Below are 23,178 nucleotides of genomic sequence, written 5' to 3' on the forward strand. Positions count from 1 at the left end.
TTCTTTGCTAACCTCTAAAGAAGGAGCCCAACTGCATGGGGGCAGTTCTGGGCTTGCTCTGTGCTAAGCAGACCTTTTTGGTAGCTGAAGGACCTGACCCACCTTGTTTCCTTTCACTTCCCAGTTGGTCTTTGCTTTGTTCCTCACTCTCCTCTGTTCACGTGCTTAGATTGGACACATTAAAAATCGCTTTCATAAGCATTCACGTGTTGATCGAGCTCCCTGCTGCAGCATCCTGTGTTTACCTCGTAATGCAACAACATTAGTCTGCTTGATCCTTCAGATCACACCTGAAGTCACCTTACACATTACTGTGATCCACAGGTATGTAATCAGACTGGTCATGCTGCAAGCACAGACACAGAACTTGCAGTGAACCCCGGTTTTACTACAAGTGCTCTATCTTTGCTCACAGTTTGGTGATAAACCAGCTGGTAATCAAAACTGGAGACCACAGACCCGCTTTGGTGGCCCTCAGAACAGTTTCTGGTGGTCAGCAGAGCTGGCAGATTAACAGAACTGCTCTTTATCTCAGTATTACATTCTCCACAAGCAGCTGTAGTAAATGCCACAGGGAGGCTAAGCTGTCACTGAAAGGAAAGACAGAAAGATGGATTCAGGAAACACATTCTAAAGATAAGGTTCATACTGCAAGAGCTTAGTAATCTCCGGCATGGATAAACACAAGCTTTCCTGTACACTACACACACAGTCCCCTCTCACTCAAGATCTGGAGTTACAAACTGTCTTGTACATCCATTAGAAGATCCAGCTACTGTTCAAGTACCAACAGAGTAAGTGCTTGGCAACTGCAGCAGCAAGCAAAGGAAGCACAAGGCAGGTTTAGTTCCTAGAACTCACAGCGGGTGGTTTTTGGAAGTCTCTTGCAACAGCAGATAGGCTCTAAGGATAACCATAAGTGTCAGGAGCCTGCCGCAGGAGCACCAAATGGTGATGATACACATCTCTAAGAGCCACAATAGGCAAAGGGTGCTGCAGATTCACACATCTCACCATGGACTGTACGTGAACCTTCTGAAGTGCAGTCAGTTTGGTACCCCCGGGGACTAGCACCCCTCTGCAATAACCCAGAGGTAGGGAGATGCTTACAACAGGTCTCAGTTTAAAAAGCAAACAAGTTGGCTTATGATTTATTGAGCTGTCGCCCTCTACAATGAAACACATGCACCAATTCCACTTACTGTTTGAAAAGCAGCTTTTATGCTGTTACAAACCATAAGCTCCTGCATCAGACTGTGGTCGTCCGCTCCTAAAACAAAGGTATTTACTCACAGCTTGAAACCTTGAGGCATCTTGGCATATCCAACTGCTATCATGGCAATAATCTGATTGGCTTTCCTTCCCAGTTCACTCCTGGAAGGAACTATTTTGACTAAAAACAACAAACCAGAAGTGAAGCATACTTGGGCTGCAAAACGTGGTTTGGGTTTATTTCTTTCTGGGGTTTTTCATACCACCTGAAGAGGGGAGGAAAACCACTTTTAGAGAACATTTCCAGGTAACAACCCCCAGATTTTGAGCAGGACCTCATCACTTCCTATGGCACTTGAAGGGAGTGACGGGCTTTACCCAAGCAAACAGACTTTAGTCTGAGCAAGAGCCAGGCCATAAAAGTTCAATACAGCCTACCCAGTTTTAGATGCAGCAGTTACTGTGCAGCCTCAAATGCTGCATTTCAGCAACCACTGGGGTTTCAGAGCGCCCAGAAATGGTAAATTCACAGTGTGGAAATAGAGGCACACTTTAAAACATAACCCCAGAAAGCAACCAGCAGATCCTGACAGCAAATCTGACGCAGACTGCAGCACCACTGCTGCCCCGGGCCCTGGAGATGTCGTTTGTCAGCAAAACAAAGATGCTGAATCCTTGCAACCTTGGCACAGAGCGCACAAAACATGACTGTCAATACATCAGTTGGTGTAAATACAACTCAGAGCTCAATACACATGCGTTTTAGGTAAGTTTTAACAACATCAGGATGATGCAATGAGATTGTTAATGCAGATGCTTCATTTAGTGTATTCAGCGTGGCAGCATGTCTGGGGACAGGAGGAGAGATGCACAGGCCAGCTGGCTGTACAGCCTCCAGATAGCCTAATAAAAATGTCTAGAAGGCAGCTATGAAGGTAATAAATATAATAAATAGATTCTCCAGGACATCTGCTTATGTATTACTCTGTCCCAGTCCCATTAGCCAAGAGTTAGACAGGTGACAAGGACTAGTTCCATCAGGGACTCCAAAGCAAAAATTGGACCTGTGTTAGGGACTTGGGGATTTCACCCATGAAGTGCAAGAATGGTCACAGTTAACAGCAGGTTACAGAGACCCTCCTGCAGAGCAGACACGAACCCTCTCTCTGCACCTCCAATAACTCTCCCCATCTCTTGGAGAAACGCTTTAAGTGGATTCTGCTAATTCACAAAGCAGAAAGCTCCTCATTCCACGATGGTGCTGGCAGAAGCGGTCTTGTGGCGAGCGCAGACTTGTCATGTCATTTGCTTGCTCTGTAGAGCAGGTTTAAGTTTAAACAATGTTTTCACACACTTCCTCTCCCTCACCCGTGAGACAAGAGTCCATGCAATGAGGCCTCTGTGCTGTTAGATCTTAAAAAGCACAAACAGATCAGTAACCAGACAGACAGTTTGTTTTATGTATCATGATCTTGATGTACCTACCTAAAAGTTTGAGCTCTTGTTTGAAACAAATTCCTCTGCCTCTTTGGAGGACATTTTAGACTGGCTGCTCTTAACAGCCTCTGCTCAACAAGCACAGTCACTCCAACAGTCACTCCTGCTGTCCTGCTGCCAGTCTTTTCTGCACGCTCCTCTTCGCCTCAGTATATATCCCATAGCTCATCAGTGAGAAAAGATAAAGAGCAGAAACCTAACACAAAAAGCTATCTAGAAATTGCAAGGCACTGGACTAGCAATGCTGTGGGGCTGGATCCAAATGGAACATCTGTCTCTTCTGAGAGAGCAGTCCCTAGATTGTGCAGAGACACTGGGACTCAGGAGGAAGGAAATGAAGGCTGGACTTCATGATCCTCCAGACTGATCACTGCAAACATCTCCCGACACCAAACACATCTACATGCTTATGTTTAGGTCTTAAGCTAATTCCACTGCAAGCATTAACATCTCTATGCATTAACATCCTACTTAATAAATACTGAAAAGTTATTTTATTAACTCAAACATGCTTTAGTACTACCAGAGTCGTGCATTCCACATCCAGTTAACGGGACCAGTTAACACGACGAGTCCGGGCTCGCTTGATGCCAACCATGATAGCCTGAGGTAGCGTTTGAGCACATTTTACAGGAGTGCAGGAGACAACAGGACTCCTCATCAGAGGAATTTTACAAATGGCAAAAATCCCACCCCAAACACTGGCTGGAGCTACAACCAGGTCACCTGAGTTCCGCCCCAGGAGAGCTTCACCAGCCTGGCCTTGCCCAGGCAGGCAGGTAGGAATGTCAGGCTGCTGCTGAGCGATACCTCGATGGCCATGAAGCTGATAACATACCTCGCTCTTAAAGCCAAACTCAAGCCATTGCCTTTTTACTGTCTGGATTTTCAATAGCTCCTACTTGCTATGCTCCCTTGAAATCTGGGGATCAGATATACTCAAGAGCTCTTTACATACATCTGCTACTCCTCCACGGCAGGGCTCCAGGTTGACTACTTACCCCTTTTGACTGTATTATTTTTATGCTGCTGTAATCAAACCCATTTAACACCCACCCCCTTGTTTTCCCTGCTAAGGCTCTTGGTTTCAGTTAGCTTTCTGACCCCGGTCACAGGAGGCAGGCGGTTCAGATCACCACATCAACAGCAGGTTGTCATTTCCTACCACAGGAAGTTATTTCAAATCTATTAAAAAAGTGCTCCTTTCAAACCTAACCTACAATTGTTGCTAAGTGCCCACAACAATTAAATACCTCCCATCCCTTCCAATACATTATGTATACTGAGATCAAGTCATGAGTTGATCTTGTGACTGCTGGAAGGCTAAGAGTGGAATTAAAAATCGGAGTTTAGCCGAGTACAATTTGAGCCTTTGGGAATTGTGCTTTCCAGCTTTCCTCTCTGTCATGGAAGTTGTAAAATGAAGCAACAGCAATTTTTAAATCATCATTTCAGGAGAGAAGACTGAAGGAAACAAACCAGTCACCTTCCCCAGGCCATGCAATCACAGGACTCTGCTGAAATCATGGGAACGTGCAAGCATTTTTCTATTGCGGATTCATCCAAGTTGGCCCCAAACCCAAAGGCCAAATCTTGTTCAGACCTTCTGAATACAAGAAATGACAGCTTCTGTTGTTATCTACTCACACAAACAACATTAAGGAAAGAACTGCAACAGCCAAAGAGCTCATGAAGGGAGAACTGTTTCACCTTCACTTCCCCTCTACTCCCTCTGGAGGGAATCTTTTGCCTTTCCTAAAAGTTGACTGGAACGCTTTAGTGCTCCTGCTGCTGGAGAATCTACCTGGTAGACAAAGTTCCTGCTTTTATTAAGTTTAGCTGAAATAATTTATTAAGTTTAGCTGAAATAATTCTTTTGATGGCTTAGAGGACAGGAGACAAAGCTTACAAGGCTTCAAGAAGTCCACCCTTAAGACTACGACCACATTATGAAATCACCGTTAACACTTGTCACCATTCGATCAGCTGAGTTTCACTGGAGAAGCATTCATCAAAACTGGTCCTTCCTGAAGCAACTGAAATCAGCATTTACAAAAGGTGAGCATCTCCAGGCAAAACAACCCCAGTTTAAAGAAATCCCTGCAAATTCTCGGTGTTCTCTTAACTCTGGAGTAGATGTTTGATGATCTGCATCAGTAGCAAGTAGCTACACATCCACTGAACATGCTGTTTTAAGCAGCAGGTGCCCCTATGGCATAGGATCACGCTGTGCTTCAGCTTCTAGATGTACAGCTTTTCACAGATCCCACGTACACAATGGCCTCATCAGGAGAAGAAACACAGCTAGAGGACAATCATCACTGCTGAAGTCTCTCCTGTGAGACTCGTGCTAACTAGGCAAATCCAATTCACCTCTTGATGGCAACAGAGACTTTTAACCAGAGAGCCAGAGTTCGTTAGTATGGTTTTTCCTCTCAGAACATTCTGATGATGGCCCAAATCCCAAGGAACATCACAGGACACTGGAGGGAGCTAAGGAACAACACGATCAGGGTTTGTTCCTCAGATACAAAGTCTGCACATACACAGAGGAGTGGCGTCTTCAGGCAGGACACCTCTTCCTGGATGCAAACAACAGTTTGGTGAATATACTCACTGACAGCTTTGCAAACTGTTCCCCATAGGTATTTTTTAGTGTTTATCTGACATTTTCCATTGGCTACTGCAGCAACCCCTGCCCTGGGAGCATCATTCAGGGCAGTTCAATGCATTTTCCAGTAAGGTACATATAAGACAGTTGTGCAAGATTAACAACAGAGAGAAAATGATGCAGAATAGAACAACAACAAACCCCCTTGCAGAACATTTTACACAGAAAGAGATCCTTGAGGACTCTTGCAAGCCTCAAGTGACAATCTTACCTTCTGGGCTGGGACCGGCATTCTTCTTCCCCACTGTCTGCCTCCTGCATAGATAGGAAAGGAGAAAAAAGTTAATATACTTTAATATATGCAGAATGCAAAGACTTGCATTTCACTGGTCTGATTGTAGAAGGCAAAGGAAACTCTCACTGCTTCTGCATGTCACTGTCACTGCAGAGGAGCTCACTCTCTGCTCCGCTGTCACTTCGCGTTCTCTCAAAACTCACTTAAGAACTCAACAGCCCAAGAATTTTTGCCATTGCAGGACCTAGCATGCTCTGGTGTGGACTTCCAGTGACCCCTGCCAAACAAGGCAGGCTGAGTAAACACATAGTTTACTTCTGGACAAAAAGCTCTGGGTTTTCAGTTACCTTTACACAGATCATACTAATTCACAGTCAGTGTCAGCAATCGCGTGTGAGAATCCACAAAACCAGCAGGTAATGAACTGACAAATAGGACTGAGTGAGTGTAGATAGATTAGAAAGTAGAAATTTGACATCCTATGCTACTTGAAATGCAAAATTAATATGCACAATCTCTACCATGCTGTGGAATTTTACCAAGCCTACCTACTAAAGCCCAAAGCAATATCTCCGTCGAGAGATCTCAGCAATTAATTCTCTGCTGTGCAGTACATTTATGTAGGTATTGCTTATGATCTTTGAAGGGTCTTTTAACAGGTCAGCCCTGTTAAACTGAGAAAGACACTAACAGTGCAGTTAACACCACTGGCTTTGCCCAATCCCCAGCCTTACCCCACTACTTTGAGTTGCACTACCTGATGTAATGGCCTCACAGCATTACGATGGTGGGGTTAGATGGGGATGACCAACACGAGCATAAGAGAAGAACCACACCACCTTTCATTCAGGATGCTGCATCACCTTAAGGGCTTGGTGGGCTAAATGTCCCAGGCAAGATCAGCAAGACAAACAACTGGGAGCCAGCATCAGCTGCGCAGTTAGATTCCTTTGAGCAGATCCATTATTTATCTCAAGTGATGCTGAAGACGGCATTAGCTGTTGTGGGTGTGTTTGTTATTGCTGGAACTTCCCAGCTCCTGCCAGAGCAGGGGCTCTGCTGAGTTCCCTGTAGGCTGACAAAAAAGTTGACTGGTGGGAGCAAGAGGTCGGAGAAGAAGGGAAGAGGTTTCATTACATGCAGGACAGCTAAAGACACAATGGGGTTTTTGAATAAGCCAAAACCAATCAAAAGCATGTATCTGGCTGGAGAACAAGTTCCTTAAACCCAGTTAGGTAAAACAACTGAAAGAGCACTTGAGATCGCTCCTGTGCTGTTCAGGAACCCAAGCTATGCAAACATTTTTAGTACTATAATGAACGGCCTTTTCCACATGCCAAAAAAATCCTTGTCACAGCAACTGGCAAGCCTGCTATGCCACAGCCAAAAGTCCCACAAATGACAGGAGAAGATCCTGAAATACACAGATCATTTTCCTAGCTCCACTCCAAATTCAGCCTGCAAGAGCTCCATGTGGAGGAGGCTAGACATGGCCCAATTAATTACCATCTGTCGTTGCTGAAGCTCCTTTAATATTAGACATGACTGTGGCAGATCCGTGTGAGGAGCACATCTATTCAGAATGTAGCTGTCTACAGGAACAGAACTGCAGACAAGTGCAATCTGAGCAAGAGATCCATTTCCAATACCTGGGATGTTCTCTCATCTGCATCCCATCAACCATGTTCTTTGCAAATGCATCTGCACCTTCCCATGGACAGAAGGATTTCAACATGAGAGAAGATACAGCCAATGCTCCCATACTTCAGATATCCCACTGCTATTAATCCTCTTCTACAAGTCCATCCACAATATCCAGTGTATTCCATACCCATCCTGCAGTTCTCTGTGCTGTGTTCTGGTCACTGTATTTCTGCAGCTGCAAAACATCACAGAAACCTTAGGAACCATCAGCCAAAACTAAGCTGCAATGACAAGTCACCCCACTAGAGGGGAGGGCAGGACAGAGATGCGCCCACTGCATGGTCAAGTGCAAGCACCAGTGAAGGCAATGACTCCAATACTGGCAGGACCATCACAACAAGCACCTTCACATTTTCTTGCCATTTTCAGAGTATTTCCAAAGAGGAGGAAGTATTGCTGGCTGCACAACAGTTCATCAGCCAAAGAGTGGATCAGAACATTCCTTTCTGAGGGCATCTTTGAGAAGGTGGTTTAGACTTTGAAAAGGACCACTCTTGGACAGCACCCTTGGGTACTGAACCCAGCCATATGGAGGTGTGACCCATGATGGTGACTTTTGCACAGGCAGCATCAGGAACCCTGGTCCTGCCCCAGGTTCCCCATGCCCTGCAGCACTCATGCTGTACTCACTGCAATGGGTACAAGAGACAGCAGCTTGTACAAGAGACAAATGCTCCTTGGAGATTCCTGATGCTGGATTCCTCCAGCCTCAAACCAGCTTCCTCCACCAGCCTGCAAGGAAGAGGAAGCTGAGCTGCACTGATGAGCTCCAGAGGGAGTCATGCCCTGTTTTCCTTGACCAGAAACAAAGGCCTCAGGGGAAATGGAAGGAATGAGTCGCATTGCTCTAAACTAGGCCACGATATTAAATGCAGTTTAAAGTGAAAGATGAAAAATTCCATCTCTGCTCCTTTCAGGCCATGTAGGACAGAATATGCAAAACATTAATCCTATTTGTGCTTTGATCCTCTGCCAACTATCTGTCATCAAAAGAGCAAGGGAGAGGAGAGAAATTTCTGAGTGCTATTCTGCTCTACACAATGGGAGTCGCTCCATGTCACGCAAACAGTTCTGCTCTTAGAAATCTCCCTTTTGCAGGCTGATGTAATGATAAACAAGAGTCAGTCTGCATTCTTGTGTACAGGGGCTGAAGCTGTCTGCCTGTAGTTAACATTGCACTGTAAGAGATGTGATTATTAGCATAAGCAATGTGTCTAACATTCACTCCGTTTCTATTAACCAAGGAACATTTCACACAGACTACACCCTAAAAAAATACATCTTTCAAACCTTGAAAGAGATTCCGATTTAATAACTACTTGCTCCATGTGATTTTATGCCAACATACCTGACTGTACAGACAATGCCTGAGAAGTGTTTATCAGGAATGTGACTGGTCACAGCCATCGATATCAAAGCCCTGGCAATTCAGGCAGTTTTCACCCCACAAGTCACCATTTTGCTCACAGCTGTGACGTGCACACTTCAGACATTACAGAACTCCTCTCCCCCTTCTGTGTTTTCTAAATCTTGGCCAGGATTTGCTTTTTGGATGGGCAGCTCCAGTACCTTCATTGTGTGGTCCGCTTTCCCCCTTTACATAAATCCTCTGCACAGCAACAAACACCAGCAGTGAGCGATCCCGAATTTCTCATAGGAAGGCAGAACCAAGAGGGAAAACCACTTTCATTTCTTGAAGCTGTTAATTTTCAGAGTCAGTATTGTTCTTTTTCTTTAAAGATCCTTAACAGGGGCAGAGAGACCTTGTGCAAGAGCAGGAATGCAGAGGCTGTTTTGTGAGAAGCTCCGTGAGACAAAGAACTTGAAGTTGTTTTACCTCTCCTAGTGAAGTGCAACTGGCTGCTTCTTATTTATACAACAGAAAATTAGTCAATATAGATCCCCCCAAACCTGCAGCAAGATTCAGATCTAGCCAGGCCATCAGAGAAGCTTTCCACTGAACTGTCAGCCACCATTATGTGAACAACTCTGGACCCAGTCTCAAAGGAAATACTACAAAGAAAAGGCTTGTAATTAAATGAGCAATCTTCTAGCTCTCTGCCTCCCCTTGCCTTGGCGCGATCCCATCCAGTTGTTCAAACACACACTAAGTGCCTCTGAGCTGAACACGACCTTTGCTGGGAAGAAGGCAGCTGCTTCAGTCAAATCAGAGGTTGTGCAGCCAGGCACAGATCCAGTTGTTAATCCATGCAAGCACTCCTCTTCATAGCATCCCCCTGACTCCCAGGGTATCTTTGTTTGGGCTACAGTGCACTGCAAGCTCCTCCATACATGAGCTCCCCTTGTGTGTCAGCAAGTTTTAAACAAGTCAGTACAAAAAGCACCCTCCCTCAACTGTTACCCAATGCATGGATAACCCAGTCTGGTCAAGTATTGCAGAGAAGGTGCCATTACTGCAGCCACAGCCTTTCCTCTAATGCAATAGAAGTCACATACAGATAAGGGCATGCAATGGACGTTCAGATACCTCAGGGCTTGACTCAACTCTTGACACAGATATACAGTGACATTAGATATGCCCCGGGGTATCCAACATCTGCACGGACTGGCATGAGATGCCCAGTGAAGCAACTTAATAGAGGCCATTTAAGTCCAAGGGACCAGGATCTGTGCGTGGACATCACATAGAACTGAAAATCAGCACCTTCCAAGATGAAGCATTTGACAGATGCTGATTCAAGGGCACAAGGCTGTTCCTATCAATTATCTCAAATTATGTGCTGGAACAAAGTAAGACAAACATTTGAGTCAGATTGCCAAAGATCTATTACACATTTCTGGAGCAGAGAGACTTTCATGCAGTCTGAGTTGTATCAATCTCTTAAATAAACTGTGTTAGCAAAAAGCCCACACATATGCATTTGCAGTAAGGCTGAAGTGCCAGCAACAACACTGGCTGGTAAAAAGAAATGAGGGCTGACTCCAAAACCTGGGTTCATGAAAGGTTGCCTTTTTATTTGCAAGAAACCCAAGCAGTTTGGTGATTTGACAGCCAAAGTTTGCAGCTCCACAGCTGCCACATGGAGAACAAAGACAAAATCTGCAGCAGTTTGTGTGAACTGATTTATTCGGTGTATTATGGAAACCATCAACACGGTGGCAATGTGCAGGTACTCACATAGAGAGGATGGGTCTCAAAGCTGAACTGAAAACCAGTTCACTTTAGAATCCCTCAGTCCCTGGAGATGCTGAACCTTAACCATTATTAAGTTATGAAACTAATTAAAAAAGTCACCTGGTGTGCTCTAGAGAAGTAGCTCATTGCTGCTTTCCGAAATACATCTGCCATTAAACACTTCTTATAAATAGAAGCTGCTACCAGGAAGCCTTTAAGTTTGACATAAAAGTCCTTCAAAAAGCTAAGCTGAGCAAACTAGGCCACAAAGGGGAAAGGAGAGAGCCACGCTGGGTTTTGCATAGTGCTTTTACCTCTCCAAAGCTATAGGGATCAGGGGCGAACAGGCAGCTTTCTCCAGCCATCTCTCATCTATCACTATTTGCATGAAATGCTTTGAATGAACACTGGTTTCCTCCTCACATTTCTTCTGTGTTTGAGGTTCCACATAAGCAACAGCTTTCTGCAGTCAAGTGTTCATTCAGGGGTTGGCATTCCTTCAGACTGTTTTCTGCATCACTTTGCTGTGTCACTAATTGGTATATTCAGGTCAAAGACACTGCGCTCCTGCTCTGGAGAGAGGGAAAAAACCCCAACAAGTTCCTTATCAAAGCTTTCATCTTCCTGCTGGAGCAAAGAGATTTATGCAAACTCTGTTTAGCACAAAAAAACCCGCACAAGTAAAGCTCAGACTCTTGAAGGCAAAAAATTAGAAGCTTCCAACTGGTACAGCAAGAGTCGGGATGAGAAATGCAGTGTGACAGCCTGCTACGCTACCCCACCAGGGCAGATCTGAAGGGAGATTACTGTCAATTGAATTTCTGCAGTGAAAGAAGCCTGCCTGATGTGGAGTACAACAGCTTGCGCCTCAATCGCAGACGCACCCAAAGGGGGAGGGAACAAAAAAGAATACAAACTTTGTGGATACATCCTCATATTAAATATCCCTACACCAAAGCAGTATCACACACGACCTTTCTAAGCTGCGTAGTAGCGTATTATCTCTAGACATATACAAACACCAAGAAAAAGCCTAAAAACCCATTGACTCCCTGAAGAGAGCTTTCCTCTAACTTTCAGAAAGCCTTTAACACTGCACAAGTAAGACAGAAAAGGCAGGTATTTAACATAATGATGATGCTTTGCTAGATTAACACCTCCCAGAACCCTGAAGATACTGGCTTAATTTCCTTTTAGGCAAAGATAATGAAGCTGTCCACTGTATATCTTAAAATCCAGAAGCATTTGTTCCCCTACAACAGCAACAAATGCTTATGTTGATAGGGCAATTGTGAGAAAACTCACTTGCTGTATGAACCCAGACACTGTTTTCATACATATTTAAGGTACAGTTTACCTAAGACCAAGTCAGAGATAACGCGTGTGTACACTGGTGAAGCACAGGGCAGGGCTTCTACACAATGAACAGTCTGTGATGAAAATGAAATCCCAGCTCCACAGGTTACCCCAATGAGCAGCTGTTCATTATCCATTCATGCAGGGTGACACATTTACATGCATGAAATTGGCCCTGTGCAATTAAGGATGGACACTGACACCTTGGCCCTGCTCCAGTCACTACCTGTTCATACTCAGACCTTGCTCAACCTCCCAATGGACTCCAGAGCTTTCAGAAGCAGCGTGGCCGTGTGCATCTCCTCACCCAGAGGACTGACATCTCCACCTTGGAACCTGGGAGGTTCCAAGGGAGAGAATCTCCTAAACTGCTGCATTAAAAGACAGCCAGAACTGAACAAGGTTGAAGGAGCCTGAAAAGCAAACTGGCTGATGAGCCATATGCAGAGAAGTTGGAGATGTGAAACTGCAGCTGATAACCTTTCATCATTCATGATGGAATGATTACGCATTACAAGGAATAAGGACATAGACCAGACATAGCAGATGCACATCACAGCTTTTGGCGTAAGTCAGTTTCCCACTGAAATGAATAAACATTAAACGTGCTTTTAAAAGAGGAAAATATTTGGGTTTCACTCATGTTGAAGGGCTATTTTAGGAGGAGGAAGGTGGAAGGAAGGGAGGTACACCACAGAGGGAAGGGTCTTTGTCTTGCAATCAGCCATCTTCCTGTTAGCTTCTTGTTCACCTTGGTGTGCACTCACAGCAGCCTCATTTGTATCCCTGCTACAGTCATCTCCATTAAAAAGCAGGAGGTTATTCCAGGGCTCTGTGCAGGCACAGTTCAAATTGTAACTCCAGAGCTTTGACTTCTCCCAGAATGTATAGCAGGGTCACTAAAGCAATGCTGATTCACCTGCCACATATATGAAATATATTATACCCATAAAGGGACAAGAATAGAGCTTATCTGGATACCATTCCTATTTATGTCCAAGCTGTGCCAGCATAGCTCTCTTGTTAGAAGTCTAATTCATGGTCAGTAGCAGCATAGCCAGGCATGGGCTTTTCATTTTGACAACTTGCCTTTGACTGCACAGAGGGAGGCACAAGCAGCCATCCATGAGACACATTTGAGTTCCATTTTCACCCTGTACCAGCTCAGCAGGCGAGTGGCTGCCGTACCACACAAGCATCCTTCTCCCTTCCAGAACATTAGAAAAGACTCTCACCCCCTCATCTCCTTCGAGATCCAATCCCTGCCAGCTCCCATCAGAGCTCCCCTTGACGTAATGAACATACGACAGCGGGTGAGTTAGGAGCAGCACAGAAATCTTCCTGACCTACCTGATCTGCAGGCACCAGCAGCCAGGCCATGCAGAGCCCTTGGCCTCCTGCATCAGTAATTAAAAGATGGGTTTCTGGATGAAACAAATCCTCCAAGTGAGGAGTTATTTATCACTTGTGGAGGTGAAATCAAGACTCTGAAAAGGGAGCAGAGCAACACTCAGTCCTTTCAAATTCCACAATACTCAACCTCTGAAAAGCAACATCGAGAGGAAGTCATTAATATTTCAAATTCTTAACATTGCTTAACCCTGAATCGGTGTCGAATGGTATAATTACAAGTTGCAAATTGTCACCTGCATTTGGGAGAAAAACGGGAAAAAAGGTGGTACCTAAGCAACTACATGGTGCAGCGTGTCTGGATGCAGCAGCATCTGCACTGGCACTCACAGGCGGCTATTGCACAACCCTGGATTCAAGCAGGAGCGCAGCCGGGGAGTTTCTGCTCTATTGCAGTGACAGATCTGGAACAGAAGTGGCTGGTAGAGGTTTAACAGCAGGAGCTGAAGCTCTGTATCAGAAAAGGAATTGGCAGCAAAGTCCCTTCACCTCTAGCCTCTATCAGGGTAGGGAACAGAAAAAAAAGCCCCAAGTGTTTCAGGCAAAACTTCAAAAGGAATTGCTGGGACATGCAGGACACAAAGCAGAGCCCTGGGAGAGCAGAGGGAAAGGAAAGCCTGAAGATATTCCCTGGCAAGACACAGCAGAGAGAATCACAAGGTACAGAGTGTGCTCCATGTTCACATCCTCGGTCCCCAGGGTGCAGCAGAGTCTCCCAGTTGCCCCACTTCTGGCAGGGGACCACTGCTACCAGAACTGGAACATAATGGTTATAAAGAGCTCAGAATCACTCACTTCTGTAAAAAATACACCCAGGTATTAGTCTCCTGCTGCTGGAACTGAAGGCAGCACGCTGAGCCATTTTCTTGCCTGATGCAAGCTGGTTTATAGGCTCTTGTACACTGTCTCTCCACAGTAGTGTTCTGCCTACACTCTCTCAGCACTCCATGCCTACAGCCAACTGGAGATACAAGGGCCTAGGCAGTTTCTGAGGGACCAAAACCAAGGCATCAACTCAAACAACACCTCCTCCAACAGCACTTAAAGAAAAGAGGAAAAAAAGAGAAAGGAAAATGCAGCTGAGGAGTAGAACAGGGTTTTCTGGATGAGTCAAATATGAGCAGAACAAAGTTGCATAATGAGTGCCCCTTGACTTTTGTTATTTCTCCCAGCCAGCTCCTCCAAAAATGTCTTTGTTATTGTTTATTTGGGTATCAGTCCAAATTGCTGTGGGAGGAGAGAAAAGGGAAAAGGAAATGCTGTCAAGCTATTAATTCTAGTACTGGAGTCATCCAGCACTACCCCATCTATTAACGAAACAGTGTCCTGTTTACTGCAACACTCTCTAGATCCTGGAAGTTAAATACAAGAGAAATAGATCTTAGCCTCTTGCAAAAGTGACTCCAGCATTGTGTGTCCTCTGCCTCTGCTTATTTACCTGCTGCTCAGCCCAGAGCAGCAGTGTCATTCCGCATCTCTGGAGAGAGCAGGCAGCAGCAGGGGAAGCAGGCGCCTGGCAGCTGGGAGCATCATTCCTGAAATCTAAGCCTCTGTGAACCATTATATTGCAATAAAGGCCAGGCTGTGTCAAAAGCCGGGAATGACTGCGGCCACCACCCGTCCTCCCATTCTAGAGAGGAAGTCACGTTCCTACACGTGTGTGTTGGTAACAAGAGAAAAGCTGCACTAAACCCGAATGCCGTGTAAGATTTGGTTACTTCCCCCTCTCAAGATGCAAGTGCCCCTGGCAGCGGGTACAGCTTGACCTGTCAAAGGGACATGCTTCCATAAAGCCAGCTTGCCCTCGCTCTGTGCCAAACCTGGCTCTTCCCAGGAGCAGCAATGGCTGATGCAGAACCCCTGTGTCCAGAACAGCCGTTAAGGACAGAAGGAGAGGAACACTGTGCCAAAGGCAAAGGAACCCCATTAGTCTTGGCACAAGACTGGATCTGCCTGACCCCTGGAAGTTCAATAGATGTATGAGATCTGTGGCCCTGCAGTACTTGTCTATATAATCCCAGCCTCCTTTGTGCCATCTGTTTCCTCTTCAGCAGACTGGCCATTAGAGACACAATGCTAAAACTCGTGTCTCCTTAGTAACAGGTTTTTGTTGATCTCTCCCAATCTTTCTGTCAATCCTGTAATCTACCAGGATTTTCCCTGCAGGGATGCAGACCAGCATCAGCGGAAAAAATCATACAGGACAATACAAACACTTTGGGGCAAGGGCAGAAGGTGTACAAGGAGAGTGCATGAAGTTATGAGAGCTACAAGTCTATCGAAACCAGATGTTCTCATTATGCTGGAGCAAGCCACCAACATACCTTCAGAGTGCCAGGTTTAAGATCTCATTGAGCACTCAGTGCTCCAGCAGTATTTTCTTAAACAGTTGCCAATTATTTTTCCATCAAAAGACAAACCTTAAGAGGAAACCCCCTACACATACCCTGCAGCCCTATAGACCACCTTCTATAATACCCCAAAGGTAAAATTGCTGCCAACCTCAACATATGCAGGTAAGGAAGGACTCTATTTCCAGTCTATAGAGACTGGCTCTCTTACAGCACGTTTTAAGTTAGTGATTGCTGGTTGCCTTTGGTTCCTTAATCACTAAATCCCCGCACTCTCTTCTTGAGGTTAATCCAGTTAAAACTTTCCCTTCCCTTTCGCTAGCACCTTGCATAAATAACCACCTGAAGAGCAGAGCTGTGGAAGCCAATGCTCAGCCTGTCCCTTTGTCCTGCTGCAAGAAACAGTGTAAAGTAAATACGTACTGCCTATGCCAGAAAAGGAAATTAAGATTAGCTAGGTAAGGGCAAAAGGCACTCCTTATGGATTGCTTAAATCAGCAGGAATCAATCATCCAGTCCAATCCAAATCCCCCAGTTGCTTTCTGCCTTAAGATAAGTAGAAACAGGTTTATACTATACTAAGATAAAGCAGCCTTAAACCAGCGTAAGCCCCTATGTCAAAATCCCCCTTTCTGGGAGGAGTGGAGAACTTGCCTTTGAGGTCAGCTCTAAATGAGATGGCTACACGATTATAGTCATAGAGACCGTGTGGTATTTGGAAAAGCAACACTGATCAGCACAAGAAAATCACTTCTTTAGGCTCTGCCTGCTGATCTGGCCCTGCCAGAGCCCTTAGCACTGAGCCCTGCGGGCAGGAGAGGGAAGGCAGCATTAGAAGCCGGCGGCAGGTCCTCAGTGCCTGCCAGGAGGGGCCAGAGCAATAGACAGTCCAGCACATGCACGAGGCATCAACAGTCTAATCCAGTGAAGATGTGTATTTGCCCAGCAGGAATCCTTAGAAGAGTCTTGCCCTTTCCCCCCTTTTCCAATGGGTGAGCCTGTACCCACTTCCAGTGGCACTGGTCCCCTGGGAGGGAGCCCTGTGTAACCTGCACCATCCGCCTAGGCAGCGAGTGGGCGGTTACAGGAGACATCCTCAACCTGGGACAGACTTTAGGTCTGTGATCCAACAGACCACACAGATCATGCCCTGACATGTATCTGCAGGTCTTCTGCTCATTGTGAAGCTGTGCCAGGGCTCTAGAGCATCACACACTGTTGTAGAGCTGCCTGTCAGGCAGAAAACACTGCACATGGGCTCCCTGGGGCCTGCCAAGCTCTTCGAACTACGCACTACAGCCAGAGCTTGACCGTAAACTCTTTGTGTTCCTGGTCATTCACAACCAAGAGAAAGAGTAATCTGGTTTTGAGGACTGTTACACTGAGGTAAGTAGGTGTGGGGTAAGAGGACAGAACAAGGAGCGAGGTGCCTGAACAGATGTTTCTAACTCCATTCGTGCAGATGTGGAAAGCCGCCACTCAGTCTCTAGTGCACACCGAAATGCTCATTTCTGAACGGCCGATCAGTCAGAAGTGGAATGTTTCTGCATTCACGGAGTAGCTATTTTAGGATTACATTATGCACTGTGCTTCCATTAATAGGTACACTAATAAAAAAAGAGGTGTTACACCCAGCAGTGCATTTGCCTCAGACCCGAGTACTGCATGTACAAACACCAGGGTGAGCAGAGGAAAGCTAATGAACCCTGGTACTGACAAGCCACACAGTTTTTCCACAGCTCCAGGGATCACCTAGCCATTAGGCTTGCCAAATATTGATGGAACAGGTCAAATCACTGCATTCACTGGCCACCTCTGCTAGAGGCTTGTCAAGCTGTGTCGTCCATGGAGGTTTAACACAGCCATAGGAGTCACCAAAGTGAAAGGCAGGCTATTGTATCTCACACATCCTGCAGCTCTGGAGGAAACTGATCCAGATACTCTCAGTCCAGACACCAGTTTCCCTGCTCGTGTTGCCCATGGTCTCTACCACTGCCTTCACTCAATGATAACTCGTACACATCTACACCCTCTGGATCCCCTTCCCAGGCCTTGGAGTCCTATAGTTCATTGACAAGCTGAAAGTTCCCAGGAACTCATTTTGGAGCAAGTCAAGAACTCTCAGGTTTTTTAAGTGAACAAAACTCAAATTATGAAGTGCTGTCAAGCTTTTATGAAAGCCAAAGGCAATTTTAGGGAAAATACATCCTTGTGTTTGGCCAAGACTCACCCCTCTCCCAGTGTCTCCTGCATGTATTAGGATTGCAGCTGTATCCATAAAACTCACACACAATCACCCATCAACTCTTAACATGCAGATTTGTTTCTTCCACCCTCTCCAAGGCTGAGCTGCGATATCAGGGTTTGATCAATGCAGTTTTCTGAGAGGGAGGATTGAAAGAGCTAAGAAGAGAAACATGAAAACAAGCACTTAGCCAAACAGCACAGATAAGTTGCATGCCAATGGCACAAGGATATTATTGGAGTTTCAAAAATCATTGATCTTAACATAGGGCAGATTCAGCATAAAGAGTCAGGTTTCTGTCAATAGTTCTGCTTTTACTAACAGGTTTATACGGATCATTTTGAAGATCAAAGCCATAGAATCCAAAAGGTACCTGTATAATAAATCTCATTAAAACTAGAGCAGGTCAGTGCTCTGATGAACTTAAGCTGTAGATCCTTCTAATGCTCTTGAAGAGAGTTTGGGTGACCAGCCAAATGAGGATTCCCTCAGCTCAGAAATGCACATCATCTGAGCCAAGTGGAAATACTGTCTGAGCTAAGCAAAACAGAGTTTTGTGTGGGTTTGGGTTGGTTGTTTTGTTTTAAGCAACATGAAGAGCAAGCAAAAAGCCCCAAATTATGAAGCAACAAAGGCAAGAGTCAGAGTTAAAAATAAAAACCAACTTGGAGGGAAAAAAAAAAAAGAAGCAGGCAATAGAAAACCCATTGTATTAAACTGATGTTATTTTGATGTTGGATTCAAATCCAAAGAATTGCATTAGCCCACACAGACATAAAACATACAAAAAAGTCTAACAGGATGTGAACTCTAGAGCACAGCCCATCTGCTGGAGAATGAAAGCTAGTGAATATGCACAGCTTTAGTGTTAGGGCATCCAACATGCAGAGCCTTCAGGGCACTGAACAACTTTAGCTGGCGGTCATCTCTCCTGTAAGACAATGATGTCCAGGAGTTAAGAACACTGATTTATACCCAACAACAGTTGCTGTATCAAATGCAGGGAGGCAAAACAGAGAAATGAACAGCAGTAGCAGCACATATATATGTATATATTCAAACTTAAACATGGGAGATGTAGGTGGGATATAAGGAAGAAATTCTTTGCTGTGTTAGTGGTGAGACACTGGAACAGGTTGCCCAAGGAAGTTGTGAATGCTTCATCCCTGGTAGTGTTCAAGGCCAGGTTGGACGTGGCTTAGAGCAACCTGCTCTAGTGGAAGGTGTCCCTGCCCATGGCAGGGGGTTGGAACTGGATGATTTTAAGGTCCCTTCTGACTCAAACCATTCTATGATTCAGTTAAAGCACACACACCCCACCAAGGTAAAAAAAAAAATCTTAAAATATTTAGGTCTTTCTTTTCTAATACAGAAAACATCCCTGTGGAAGTATGGAAGTTGTAGAAAATCCTGGACAGCATTTAGCTACTGAACAAGGTCACAAATTAAGTAGTCTGAGAATTTGTGGTAGCTTAGCCCTGAAACAGTCCCCCCCTTTTTTCCATCCCCAGCCCCCTTCACTACTCAGCTCAAAATGCAAGACAACAAGAACACATGATCCAGCCTGTGTTGATACAGGCAAATACATGGCTGAAGTCACAGGAGCACATTCTTTAGGGCTCATTAACCATCACATGACAAACATCACAAGAAGCCAATTTACTAATCACAATTGAAACTTGAAGAAGTTAATAATAATAATAAAACCCATTATAGAAACATCTCTTTGGAAGGGAGGAGCTGCACCTGAAAAGACAGCAGCAAACAAAGCAAAGTTCTCATGTTATCTGGAACTCTTCACTTTTAGTGTTCCACATATAAGCTAGTACTGCTTTGAAGTCCCTAATATGTACTTTTTGTTACATAGTTTTGAGCTAACAAAGAAGCTGACCAACAATCAGCAAAGACTTACCAATAAGCCTCTTACAAGCATAGAAATGTTTGAATTTAGTTGCAGACTTGACTAAAACTCTTCTGATTCTGGACGTTTGAAAACGAACAGACCATTCACTTGCAATAAAGCTTATAGGTATGAGAGGCTTGCTTGTAAGAGGACATGGAACCCAGTCCTTCTTCTCAGCTCTCAAGCAGTACTGACAGCTGTTCAGAATATAGACAAGGTCTACTTTCAACTCCAACCAGATAAATGGAAATGAAAGCAGAACTGCCTCTTAACACACCACCACTGTACAAACTGATTTTCACACTTCTACCTGTATTGATTTCTGTACCCAGACCAAACAGATAGCTTTTTAGTTTAGAAGAGCTGCTTTCGTTGGAAAGGTATCAAAGTTATACTGACATTTTATCCTGACAATTTAATTAGGGATTGGTCCAGTGCTGGAATAGTGCTCAATATTCAGGGATCCTGAAAGCTGTGAACTGTTTAAAAAGGTTCCAATGATCCACAGGGCCTCTATCAAATAGATCACTGTAGACTCATCCTTGGGATTAAGTCATCTCCATTTGTGAGCCCTTATGTGATTATCTATTACAGAGCAGAAGTACTGCATGAAAGCCTCTTCAAGGCCTTCACCACCATCTGTGAATTACATTATTAACAATGGTATGAACTTCCTAAGAGCATCTGGTTCTCTCCCTACCCCCTTCTCAAATCACTGGAAAGAGCTCTTCAGTATCAAACCTGGCACAGGCAAATCCATTTTCCTTTTTTCCCTCTCTCCCTACATCCTCCTGCCCTCCAGCAGCAGAGAGATGGAGCTCAGGTCTCCACTTCCATGCCCTATGCGTACTCTGCACAACTCTTTCTGTTGTTAAATGAAGATGAACTAAACCAACCAAGTGACGCACATACCACAGGCATTTTACTGGGAAAAGCGGAAGTTTATTCCATCGTTTTGCAGAGGCAACATCTCAAGTATGCTACTGAACTGCCACCACAGAATGCATGTGCTGAGGCACGACAGGGGCTGCACACTCCCGCCCCGAGACCTCCCGTCTTACCCGCACCGCTCCTGAAGTTAACCAAAACCAGGCAGCAGCCATTCAGCCAATTTGAATAGGTCCTGCTCTGACTTTCTAGACACAAGTAAGCATTTTTGTCATCCCACTCCTCATCCCCACCAAGGATGTGGTCTGAAAACATGCCAGGTTTTTGTAAACAAGAAGTAGGAAGAGGCAGTATCACCCAGGACATCAGAGCACGCTCCCCACTGAACTCTGCACAGAGTTCACATCAACCAGCCTCCGTGGCTACTCCAAGGGATCATTTACTCTTGCAGGAACAGACTTCTTCCTATATCATTTTCTCCTGCTTGCTCTTCAAACCTAGCTTCTTTTCCTGCTCTACACATAAGGCTTTTAAGAGCTTCACATCACCTCAACTCTCTGTATACACCAGCAACAGTTTTTCCATTCTTTTTCTTCCCCAGTGTAACCCTTTAGTTGCACAATCGGTCACAATTTTACAGCCCCATAAGATACAGCAACTTCCTCTGTCTTAAGTTAGCAGCAGTATTCCTTGAAAGAAAAGTGCAACGTTATGGCCAGTTCAATAAGGACTTTATTCAGCAGGAAACAGCATTCAAACCAAACGATCATGTAAAGTGCAATAACAGGCAGAAACTACTGGGAAGGAGGGAGGGAGACAAAGACGTTTTTGCACAAGTTCACATGAACCCTTCTTCTAACATATTGATTCTCTTATCCCCATATTTCAAATAAATAATCAGGTATCTGTTGAGATGATCAGTCACCTGAATCTAGAACAGAGTCTAATTACAGATAAATACAGGACTTCTTCAAGTCTACAGAAATAATGGACAAGTGTGTTTACTCAGGGTTACCACCACTTTGAGATGCTGCCTGAATTTGTGTTCTTTTGCGGGTCATGAGAGGAAGGATGTGGTTACTGCTGAGGGGAGGAAGCTGGAGGCACCCAGCCCTCCAGGATCTTCTGCCAGGAGCTGGTTTTATTTCAGTGTGGCTTTAGAGGGATGGCTTAACAATAAAACCCCAACCTTTTATTTCCTATAGCTTATTGGGAGGGGTGTAGGGAGAAAAAAAAACCAAAGTCTTGGAGCAAATCAGCAGCAATTTGAGATAGGCTCTGCCAAGGCCAGCTCCCAACATACAGTGAGAGCACAGCATTCTAACCAGAAGGATCTTAGGATTACAACATTGATACCTGGAATAGCAGCAGCTAAAATTGGAATTAATTTCCATCTTTCAAAGAGTAGGTACAGGTGACCATGCAATCAAGTTAGCGAATATTTGCTAAATCAGAGCATTGAATATCACCCGATGAGCTCATTTTTGGAGGCAGTTCAATGCCTCACTTCTAGGACTGATGTCAGTGTCACATGCTTGGAGAGGATCAGTCTGCAGCTGGGTATTTTAAAGCCTTCTATCAGGAGTACAGAAAAGTCAATGGATTTCAACAGCATCAACTAATGAATTTGTGTTTTATGGCAACAATTTAGTCACCAGACCCCACTGTCAATATCTCTGTGAGAATATCAGAATGCTACTTCAGACAGTTCCCCCTCCCTCTGCTTTAAGCCATTGGCTGGAAGCTGAGGGGTGCAGCAGATAGGTTCTTTCAACAGAGAAAGTTGTGTATCAACAGAAAGACAAGGAAACAGGAAACTCTCACTGATGCTGACTGGCTCATGAGAAAATGGTTAACCATTGAGAGATGAGGCTCAGCAATTGTAAAAATACATACACAACAGCAGGGCAAGAGGTGCTGAGCATCAGTAACACAAACACTTCAGGCAGCAACATTCAACCCTATGGTCACATCCCATTCACTCACAAACCAACGGTGAAGTCATCTTTTGTTTTGACATAATACAGGGATGCCACTGAAGTTCAGTGGCAAGTGTTCATGCAGCATCAGTGAAGTCCCCCACACTCTGATGCTCACTGCTTGCACTTTGTACCGACAAGCAGGAAGAGATTTGCACCACACAAATAAGCAGTGTCTTCATTGTGCAACTGCATGCGACTTTTTTGGAGAGAAACAATGCTCAAATACAAGGAGTGTTGTGTGCACCAGGCTGCAGAGTGGGTGGCAGTGATGTTGTCAGGAAGCACACAGCACTTCTTACCTCCACGCCCATTGACTTCAGTAGAAGGCTACATACGAAAAGTCTCGGAAGATGAAGTGTTCCCTACCCCATGGTGCTGTCCACACACTATACTTAAGAAAGAGACAAAACAAGAAAACCACACAAATGAAGCAGCATGAAATTGTATCTTTTTTCTTTTGTTAAGCTCTTGCAGCCCCCACTCCAGTTAAGAAATCAGACCATACACCCATCCATTCTGAGCAAGCCCTTCACCACACTGCCTGAGCCTTTGACATTTCTGGAGTGTAGGATGAGAATGGTGGTAGTT

At 44.8% G+C, this 23,178-nt stretch overlaps 1 protein-coding gene across 1 annotated transcript in view; it reads right to left on the minus strand.

The window, feature by feature from the left end:
* The window catches only part of SSH2 (slingshot protein phosphatase 2), a 77,426-nt gene extending 54,510 nt beyond the window's left edge, over nt 1-22,916 (minus strand). The window contains exons 1-2 of the mRNA XM_057414976.1: nt 22,890-22,916; nt 5,592-5,635 (exon numbers count right to left, since the gene is read on the minus strand). Of these exons, the coding sequence (XP_057270959.1) occupies nt 5,592-5,635; nt 22,890-22,901 (56 nt within the window). The 5' untranslated portion in view covers nt 22,902-22,916. The remainder of the gene's footprint in view (nt 1-5,591; nt 5,636-22,889) is intronic.
* Between the last annotated feature and the right edge of the window lie 262 nt (nt 22,917-23,178).

The sequence above is a fragment of the Pezoporus wallicus genome, unplaced genomic scaffold, assembly GCF_028554395.1.
Source record: "Pezoporus wallicus isolate ANWC-B61680 ecotype Strahan unplaced genomic scaffold, APGP_CSIRO_Pwel_v1 contig_8517, whole genome shotgun sequence".
Classification (NCBI taxonomy): Eukaryota; Metazoa; Chordata; class Aves; order Psittaciformes; family Psittacidae; genus Pezoporus; species Pezoporus wallicus.